The sequence below is a fragment of the Cariama cristata genome, unplaced genomic scaffold (genome assembly GCF_000690535.1).
Source record: "Cariama cristata isolate BGI_N322 unplaced genomic scaffold, ASM69053v1 scaffold22708, whole genome shotgun sequence".
Lineage (NCBI taxonomy): Eukaryota > Metazoa > Chordata > Aves > Cariamiformes > Cariamidae > Cariama > Cariama cristata.
The window spans coordinates 35,648-45,867 of NW_009631979.1; the positions used below are offsets into that span (position 1 = coordinate 35,648).

General features: G+C 54.5%; 1 protein-coding gene across 2 annotated transcripts in view; it reads right to left on the reverse strand.

Moving 5' to 3' along the window:
• Window positions 1-10,220, reverse strand: part of NIN (ninein (GSK3B interacting protein)) — a 55,115-nt gene that overhangs the window by 31,522 nt on the left and 13,373 nt on the right. For both annotated transcript variants that reach the window (XM_009706181.1, XM_009706182.1), the window contains exons 3-7: window positions 10,165-10,220; window positions 4,028-4,067; window positions 2,433-2,623; window positions 1,159-1,305; window positions 83-250 (exon numbers count right to left, since the gene is read on the reverse strand). The exon at window positions 10,165-10,220 is cut by the window's right edge and continues 117 nt beyond it. In XM_009706181.1, the coding sequence (XP_009704483.1) occupies window positions 83-250; window positions 1,159-1,305; window positions 2,433-2,623; window positions 4,028-4,067; window positions 10,165-10,220 (602 nt within the window). The remainder of the gene's footprint in view (window positions 1-82; window positions 251-1,158; window positions 1,306-2,432; window positions 2,624-4,027; window positions 4,068-10,164) is intronic.

Below are 10,220 nucleotides of genomic sequence, written 5' to 3' on the forward strand. Positions count from 1 at the left end.
ATCCATCTATAGTCCAGCATCCCACACTGGGGTGAGACGGCGGAAAAGCAAATGAAAGGGGTGAGATGGAGCTGCCGGTTACCTTCAGGATCTCCTGGCTGTTCTCTATGCCCTCCTGGTGCCAGCAGTCGAGGACACTCTCCGCACAGCCGTAGCCCATCCCGTCGTCCAGGCTGGAGAAGAGGCAGAAGCCGATGGTGCTGGGCATGGCCGAGGGGGTGGTCGTGCGCCTCCCGCTTTCATCGAAGGACTGCCGAGAGAGGGGAGAGGGTGCGACGGGGCACGGGCAGAGCCAGGCGTCTGGCCACCCCACGACGAGAAAGGCTTATAGATGTAATTTCGCTAACTACTCTGGAGATTAAGGATTAAGGTCCGCTTTTCCTCACTGCCAAGCAAATATCCGGCAGGAACGCCGCTGCTGACCTCACGGCACCGCGGCACAACCAGGCGCTTCGGATTTACAACAAATCCGAGGAGGAACAGTTTCAGAGCTGTCCTCGATGCTCCAAAAGTGTTTTCCACTGTCTGTTTTTGCTTTCAAGCATCATGTCCCCTAAAAAAGCTGGAGGGAACATATGCACAGCTGCTTTTGCTATAGCCCTCAGCTTCCAGGCAAAACCAGGTAGTAGATCTCAAACTTTCTCTCTCTCAAAAAAAAAACTGATTAGAGAAGAGGTGTGGGACCTGCATGCCCACGGTCTCCAGCCTACCCCAGGCCACCGCGTCCCCTTGTTTATACCATTTCCTTCCTGCACTTCACAGCTTGCAAGAGCCATCTCCGAGCCACACTACTTTAAAGGGGAGCCATCTCCCCTTTACCATGAGGATATTTTCTGCTTTACCCCCTCCCAACACCCAGAGGAAGCCTGCAGCAGCTTCACTCCATCGCTGTCGCTCGAGATGGAGGCGGTCACGTCCCCAGTGCTGCTGTCCTCACCGCAGCATCCCTTGCTCTGCTCCGCTCCCCGGCCGGGCAGAGCAGGGCGAGCAGCAGCTCACGGCCACCACCTCCTACCTCTATGGGGCAGGGGGACCATCACAGCCCCCCCACCACAGGGACAAACGGGGAGGAAGAGGAGGAGACCGGCTAGGTGGGATTTGCTCAGGACTTCTCCCCTTCCTCCTGCTTTTACCCCAGGATCCATCTCAGTTTCTCACCTGCATGGAGAGCTGTCGTTTCAGCTGTCTGTACGGAGTAGATGCCGAAGGCGTCAGTGACTTTCCATTTTTAAACAAGCCGTAGAAGAAGTCCTCTACGCTCATGGTCCCATCTTGCTCCAGGTTCTGGAGCACCTCTTCAAGCACCTGCAAGAAATCACATCTGCTGTTGCCAAAAACACCGCAGTAACAATTTGGCACAGCAAAAACCATCCTATTCCCAAGGCTCTACCAAAAAAAAAAAAAAAAAGGCAGCAAAGCAAAAGAGTTACCTGGTACACTGCATCAGCCTAACACCGGCACAGCAACCTTCAGAGAGAAAATTACAGAGCCACAGACACTACAAAAATCCTGCCTGTAAAAGCGTGTAAGCTCCTGGTCGTCTTGGAGCCCCCATCTTGTGAGGCAGGATGAAACCCCCCTGTTTCATGCCGCTCACGAGACAGGGTGAGCTCAGGAATTCCGTGCAAGGGAGCGAGACAGGTGCCGAACCCCAGCAGCTTGAAGTGACCAGGCAGAAAACCACAGTAAGACACTGCAAGGTTATAATAAATCTGTTTGATGCTTCAGGGCAGTCTGCCTTCTGAAAAGCAAGACCAACCTTATTAGGGCCAGAGATGTTAAGATTAGTCCCTCGCTATTTCTTTGTCTACAGTTTATTTTTTCCATTTTCTGCCTTAATATCCTGAAAACATTGTTGCAAATGCTACAAAGGAGTACCTGCTCAGAAACACATTTTATGAAGGAAATTATTACAAGCCATGTTATTTTAAGATGCAAAACAGTCTGATTTTTTAATAAAATGAAATCCTAAATTGACGAGAAACTTCTTTGCTAAAGAAATAATTTTCTTGTGGACTTCCTGGAGGACAGATACTGCCCACAGGCCTTCTCCAAGTCAAAAGCAACCATCTATGAATATTTTAATTCATATTTACTGTCTAGCTGGAAGATTTCTGGGATTAAGGAGACACGCTTGGAATCTAGGATATGTTTTTAAGTTCCAGTTTACTCTGCGATTGCACGAGAAGAGACGCAGGTTACGGTGCCAGTGAGGCCAGCAGCTGCCTTCTACCAGAGCAGCCTCCCACGCCTGATGGTTCGACACCAACAAACCCGCTGGAAAGCCACAAGCTGGAGCTGAAAACCTCTTTCCAAGTAGCAACCTGTTTGTGCTTTAGGCTTGCGGTCAACCACAGGACAGGCTTTGTGGGGGCCATGCTAAATCCCAGCCCCACGTGCTGGTGCGAGTGGGTCCGTACGTGGCCACTCACCTCCCCGGCTGCCGTTTGGAGCCCGTACTGCTCACAAATGGAGACGAGCTTTTTGCGGTTCAGGTGGCCGTCCCTGGTGATGCCGAGGTGCTCGCAGACCTCCTGTAGTTTCTCCTCTATCCAGTCTGGGGTGGGCAGCGAGGCACCGGGTGAAGCGTTCAGGTCATCCGGGTTCCAGAAGCGCAGCTGCCCTGGAAATGGGGAAAATTGCTCCGGTTTCTGCCCTTCCACTGCACACCAGTAACCTCCAGAAGACCTGGGGGTTTTGCACATCGCAGGGGACCTGGTGCTGCAGCGGGCAGAGCCTCCCTCCTTGCTCCTCAGACCCCTGGGACCATTTGCCTGACCTCACCCTGCACAGAGCACACTTGTCATTTTAGGGTATGGCTACCGGCACCAGCACAGCTATCGGACTCTTCCAGAAAGAGCAAAGCCTGCTTAACTTTCAACCCACAATGTGCTGCCACAGGCGAGGGAACCCCACATCCAGGACGATCTCTGGGGATGAGGATGAGTCTGAGGGTCAACGTGGGCTGGCGGCCGGGGGAAGCGCAGCCCTGCCACCTCGGCCGCTGGCATGGATAGAGAAGGGAGCCCTCCTCTTCTGGGCAGTTATGGGGTCAAGGGAGAGGACTGAGCAAGCTGCATATCCATATATTGACCATATCCATACCTTGACCAGGTCAAGAACTTCTGTGATTGCCTGCCTCCATAAATATCACCCCCCAGGCAGCGCTGCCTAAACTCCCATCCCCTCTGAATGAAAACATACACTACAATTTACATCTAAGTACTTCCAAATACCCCTTCAAAGGAAGAAAAAAAAAACACCCCAATAGCCTTCAGCTGAACGCATTTCCACTACCTCCAGCAAATGCCTGGAGTGCAGTCTCACCCAGCTGGAAATGCTCACGGAGCCACCAGACACAAACCAGAGCTTGCTCCACTGCAAGGCCACCTCCTTCCACCCGCTACCCCATCCTAGGGCTGGAAAAGCAACTTTTGGAGGAAAAAAAAAAAAACAACAAAACAACCCAAATGTGGTCCCTTTGGATGGGGTAAGGGCTAGAGAGCAGATGAAAGCGGGAAGAGGTGTTGGAGCACTGAAGAGCTGCATGGCTTAGTTATAAATAGGTGTGGGTTGTGGTGAGGGTTAGTGCCAAAGCCTGGGGGTCACCCTGCTCTCCCTTACAGGGGAATTAGGAAAGGTTTAATGCCTGGTCCCTGCTGACATCTAGTGCTTACTGATCTCCACTACAGCCCACAGGGCAGGAGCGAGGACCAAGCCCAGCCCTGGCTACTGTTCTGGGGGTGCTGAGGGGGTGCTGAGGCCAGGGAGACCGGGAACACCTGCAGCAGGAAGAAAAGAGAGCAGTAAGGCATAAGGCTGTGCCCTCCAAGGAGCCCCGCTTTAGCTTTCGTTCCCAGCTTGGGGTTTGCTTGCCCCACAGGCACCTTCCCGAGCTCTGCACCACGCCAGGCTGGGACTGCTCAGCACGCCCAGCTGGCCTGAGACCGTCTTAGCGTCCTCCTCTGATTCATCTTCAGAGCTGAAAAGAGAATAAGCACAGAGAAGTGCTGCTGTTTGCTCTTACCCTCGGCCTCGTACTCCTCACTGTCTTGCGTCTTCCAGTGCTGGGGAGAAAACGAAAGGTTCCCAAGTTATTACTATTGCAAGACATCACCCATATGAAAGAGACTCTGCGATCAGCATCAAACGAGCTACAGGGCTCCAGCAACACCACCAGGCTTTCATCTCCCTGCTCCCCGCAGGCTGGGCTGGCAATCCACAGCTCTTTGATGCTGCCTTTTTCTGGCACGCAAGGCTCTTTGGTGGGAATAAGCCACAGCTGCAGCAAAAGACACCTAAAGCCCCGCAAGCGATCCACGAGAGGTGACAGATCAGAGTCCAGCAGGTTGATGAGGAGGGAGGGAGAGATTTGCCCTCCAAGCAAACCATGCTGCTTGTCTTAGAGGTATCGATGGTCAAGATGACGAGGATGCAGGGAAGATGATGGGCTGTATATAGCCACCACCTGAGTTTGGGTAATCCTTTCCTTCCAGCACCCCAATTTTCCCGTTGCAGAACAGCTACCCGCAGCCCCCGTGGATCTCGTATGCAGCCAGCCCACCAGCCGGGACACGAGCACAGCACACTGAGTCCGGAGCATCCCCATCACGGGTAGCCCTTGGAAGAAGCTTGTGTGGCACAACACCATCCCACAGCCCCGCACCCCTCTGCGGGCAATCGCACGCCACCTGCAGAGCCCGGGCACCCCCGGGCATCAACACACACACATCCACGGCAGGTAATTAAGCTGCAGTGAGGCCGTTCACGAGAGCGCGATGGGGATGTCTGCTCTCAGAGCACATGCGATCTGGGAAACGAAGCTTTTGCTGCTTTCTGCTTTCCCTTTTGACAAGAGGCACCCATCTGCCTGCAGAGCTCGAGGGCCAGCAGCCCGTGCTCGGCCAAGCCCACTCCAAAATGCCTCCAGTAACTGTAGCTCCAGGTCAGGAGACAGAGCCGTGCTGCCAGCAAGCTCTCCGCTGAGCTAGCTAGAGAAAAAAAAAACAAACACCAAAACCCAACATATTCTTTGCTGGTCTTAAGCCATCCCACTTCCTCGGTGGCAATACCTCATCAGGTCAGGCAGCACCGGGACGCAGGGCAGAAGTACGTTGTTAAAAATGATTTCCTCACGTACTACATGTTGTCTTGTCTCTACCACCCTTGTACCAGCCGAGGGTATTTACTCACACGCGATGCTCAGCGATATTAACGTCTGGTTTAGCAGCGGCATCGGCAGATGTTACTTCTCCACCATTACAAGTGGATACTTCAGCATGCACGTGACCGATGGATTTGAAGTCAAAGTCACCCAGGCCATAAAGAGGCTCTAAATCATCATATAAAAGTTCAATACGTCTCGTTCAGATTACAGCTAAAAGCCATTAATCTACAACATCACCATGGAGACTGGATTAGGTCACTGGACTTTTTTTAGCTCTGCTGCTTGTTCCCGTTTCATCCGCTGGACTGGGCAAGGGCTGTTCGCCGCCGCAGCATCTCGATGTACCCCTCTGCTTTTGGGGAGGGTCAGAGGGCAGGAACTGGGGAGAGCCTTGGATGGGGAGGGGGGTTTAACCTTTGCTTTCCCAGGCAGGCTTCAGGCAGAAATCAGCCTGGCAGAGGCAGGAGGTCACAGGCAGAGCTGGAACCTGCAGCCCTGCTGAATTTTCTGGACAAAGTCAAGAACATGTATAATATTGCACTAGGAAGCAGGAGATTTTGGCGCAAAGAAGTACTGTCCTGCTAGCACTGCCATCAAGGCATTGATGTGGCAAATTCCTGGTTTGCCTGATAACCCATCAAGGCGAGCACACAAAAAGCAGGAGCTGAGGCAACAGGTACCGTCAAGTTACCGCCTGCAGGGGCAGAAAACAGCCCGTGTTCCCAAAAATGCATGAGCTGACCCAGTCCAGCCCATAAGTGCCTGTATATAGGCGATGGCGAGCTTTGTGCTGAGAGAAGGTACCTTTGGGTGCCAGACAGAGCTACCACCCTGCAGCCACTCGTCCTCGGAGGGGGACGCACCGAGGGCAATCTGGGCAGCGATAGAATCATAGAACAGTTATGGTTGGAAGAGACCTCAAAGGTCATCAAGTCCAACCATATACCCAATGTCACCATGCCCACTAAACCATGTCTCAAAGCGCCACATCTAAACGTTTTTTGAGCGTCTCCAGGGACGATGACTCCACCACCTCCCTGGGGAGCCCGTTCCAATGCCTAACGACTCTTACAGTGAAGAAGTTCTTCCTAATATCCAACCTGAACCTCCCCTGGCGCAACTTGAGACTATTTCCTCTTGCCCTATTGCTAGTTACTGGGGAGAAGAGACCGACCCCCACCTGGCTACCCCCTCCTTTCAGGTGGTTGTAGAGAGCGATCAGGTCTCCCCTCAGCCTCCTCTTCTCCAGGCTTCTGATGCTCAGAAGGGATGATCCACTGCTGCACCCAAGTCTCTTTGCATAAGCAACACACATCTTTTCTATACAATCAGATCTAAACCATTTAGCACCAGACCCTCTCACTTCAAGGACTTGCCTCAAAACCAAGAACCCCAAACCACAGCACAGGGTAACTCCACAAATACCAACAACCTGAAAAGGCTGAATATAACCGGGGTGGAGGGGCTGTGGGTTGGTAACCCACCAACGCCGACCCCGGGGAGCTCGTGTGACCTCCCTCCCCATGCCGGGGCCCCGCTGCGGAGGGCAAGGGGGTCCCTTTGTGCGGCGAGGGCTGAGGGGCAGCCACCGCCGGTGGGAGGACAAAGCGTCGCCGGGGCGGGCGCAGAGGGACGGCACATCCCGATGTCAGACACGGCATTGTTTCCCCGGCCCCGACGATGCTACAGCTGGATGCGGGTCACACACATCGGCGGGCTGCGGGTAGGAACGGAGATCCCAGGAATGCATTATGATTTAGGCAGGCGCGTGCTTGGCCGGGCTGAAGGAGCAGATGGCCGCGGCTTTCAATGCTCGCCGCCCTCCAGCTCGGGGCCCGGGCGAGCATCTGCAGCCTGTGCCGTTTGCTCGCGGTGGCCTCTCCCCATAATAAGGCAGCAATCTCTTCCCCCCCCGCCATCTGCTTCAGCGAGACGGACCTTTGTTCTCCACCAGAATATATTGCTAATTAAAATGACGATCAGGAGCGCACGCTGAGCCCGTTCTGCTTTGCACGCGGCAAGGCGAGCCTTCGCACCAACGCTGACAGCTCCCATTTTTCCCTTCCCTGCGTGCTTGCCCAGAGATCGGTTCCCTGGTCCGAGCGGCCAAAGCAGAGACCCCTGAAAGACGGCAGACCTCCACACCCCGCTTCGCCGGTTGCCTTCAGCTGCAAAGCACCGGAGTCACATCAATACAGCACTTCTGCAGGGAGCAAGCGCCACCCTGAGCTGTTATCCGCAGATCCTGGCTTTACAGGACAGTTGCACTTCGGGAGCCTCACATTTGTAGATCAAGGACCTGAAGACAAAGAATTTCAGCCTGACCCTCCCAGAAGGTTTTACTCTGAGAGGCCGTGCCATGCTGGAAACCCCTCTGTGCAGATGCAAACACACAGATGTCTGGGGAGCGAGTGGCTTCGGTAGGCACTGAAGGGACAGAGCTGGGACACGACAGCGGTTTCTACTACCTGCAAGTAGAAGGGACCTTACCCGGAGCAGAGCCAGCGGCTGGGGAAGGGGAGATGACAGATGCCCTACGCTGAGGTTTGGAAGCCAGCACGGCCTTAAGACTGGCCACGTCTGGCTGCGTACCCAGGGATGCGCTGCTGGGAACCCCTGGGCCAAAGGCTGTTGCTGCCCTACCACCAGCTTGGGGTTGGTACCCCATGGCCACCAACCCTGCTCCCCATCCACCATTGAGCAGATCATCATCAGGTGTAACCCAAGGCAAAAAGGAAACAAAAGCAAGGTCACAGCGCTTCCCAAGCCCACCAAGACCCATGAGTTTAGGACAAACAAGCTCAAGGGGTTGGAGATGTGCAGCTTTAACCACCGCCAGCTCTCACACCGCCTGTCTAGGTGCTTTCACGACTGCAGCTCCATTAGCACCACATCCAAAAAGCTGCCAGCGCCACTCATTTCTCATCACCCGTTAGCCTAGTAGCATCCGTGGGGACAAACCCATGCAGGTCAGAGAAGACGTCGGGACCCCTACACCACCCTCCGCTCACGGCAGGGTCAAGGCTGAATTCAGACCCAGCTCCTCCTGACTTTGTCCAGCGGCACCTGGAAAGCCACTGGGGATGGAGGTCATGGAACTTCTCCAGGCAGCCGATCCCACGCACAAACCAGCCCTCCAGCCTCTCCTCTCGTGTTTACGGAGACGAGAAGGGGAAGGAAGCCTCTCAGACAGAGCCTGAGCCCTTTTAATTGGCGGCGGTTGAAAGCAAGCACCAATTAAGCCACATTGCCCCAGTTCTCAGGCCAGCAAAACACCCTGGGCTGGAGGCAGGCTTGCGGGGCGCAGGCAGCAGCGCGTTTATATGCTCCACATAAGAACACGGGGCAAAGGCTGTGAGTCGTGCCGAGCCCCGAGAAGCCGATGCATCAGGAGTCTCCAACACCGCCCTGCGTTTCAGCCTCGAGACACCCCAATAACTTCAAGAAACTAATTTCAACTACGCATACCAAGAGGATCTTCATTTACAGACAAGATAGTAATGCTGATAAAGTTGGAAAGTGGGGATTTTACAAATTCAGCCTGGTTTTCACTCGAGTTGCAAGAGAATTAACCATCCCATCCAGCCCAAAAGGTGCACCAAGAGTTCCCACCAGGAGATCGATTCAGCCAACAGCGTGGTTACGTACCAGTTAACTGATTGACCTTGGTAATAGACCAGCTTTGTACACCTCCTTGACAGCTAAAACAGAGGAGTAGGATTATGGAGTGGCCTCTTCCACCAAGGGCATCGCTTCCCTGGGGGTTGTGGGCAGATGAACATCGATTTCAAGGTCAGGGCAGCCCATGTGGCCAGCACCAGGAGATGGATGAGCATCCCCATGGCGATGGTGAACAAAGGTTACCGAGAATAGGGTAAAAAAAAAGCCAGTTTTGGTGGAAGTAGCTTTTCTTCAAGGTGTTATTTTTATTTTTAAGCTCAGCTGCATGGGAATAACACTGGAAACCTGGAAATTGGAAATGTCTCCCTTGCTTCCCCATGCAGGGCTGGGCATCGCCGTACGCAGGTGGCTGCAGAGCCCCCCCATCTCCAGGAAAGCACAAGTGAGACCAAGGAGGGGAGAAAGCAGCAGCGTTTCTCCTTCCCACTCAAAAACCCCCACCTGACCATCCAACACTGAATCAACAATACTTGGCAAAGCTGGGCAGGCTGGAAGGAGCCCAGCTGCAGGGAAACGCTGCTGTGGCCGTATGCTAACGCCCGCCACCAAACCCAACCACTCTTCACCTTTTGCTTTCCTGTTCTGGAGAAGCAAGAGGAGATCCTGGGGTCGAAAGCACTAGCACAGAGACACACGCAAATTTTGATCACAAAACCGGGGGGGGGGTGGAAATCTGGATTTTTGAGCAAGCGTATGTACAGGCATACGTGGGGTATGGGGGCTGCCAAGAGCTGCGCAGCTCCCGGGGCGGTTGGCCTTTTGCTTTGGGGCAGGAGCACGCAAACTTTTTACTGGGAAAATAAAAAGTAGCAGACTGAAAGGAGAAGCTAGTGGCTCTGGATTTAGGGCACCGTCCCAAGGTAGCCGTCTGCTCCGGAGCTCTGCCGCTCATCACCCCTCTTCCCCATCCCCTCTACCGGAGAGCGTCGGAGCCACGGCCGGGTTTTTGCGGCTGAACTAATAGATGAGGACGTGCTCCTTCTGCTCGCTTAGCTCCCAGCCCACACTTCGTTAGCCACGGAGGCAGCGTTCCTGCCCGCGCTTAATTGCTGGCCAGGAGCACGGGGAAGCCAGCGGCACCGGCACCCGGTGCACGTCACCGCTCCCATGGCAGCGTGCCTGCAGATGGGAATTTGGGGCTGGAGCAAGGGAGGTGCCGCCTGGCATGGCTGATCCCTAGGGACAGGGGAGGATGGCGACCGTTGCCTTTGCTGGGAAGGCCCCAAGGACATCCAAACCACCTCAGGATGGTGTGGGAAGCGGCGATGTCTGAGGGGTGACAAGCCCACCCCGGCGCCCGGCCCCTTCCCGCTCACCTCCTCGCAGCCGCTGGAAGCGATGTGGGGGGGATGCGCTTCCTCGCTCAGCGGCT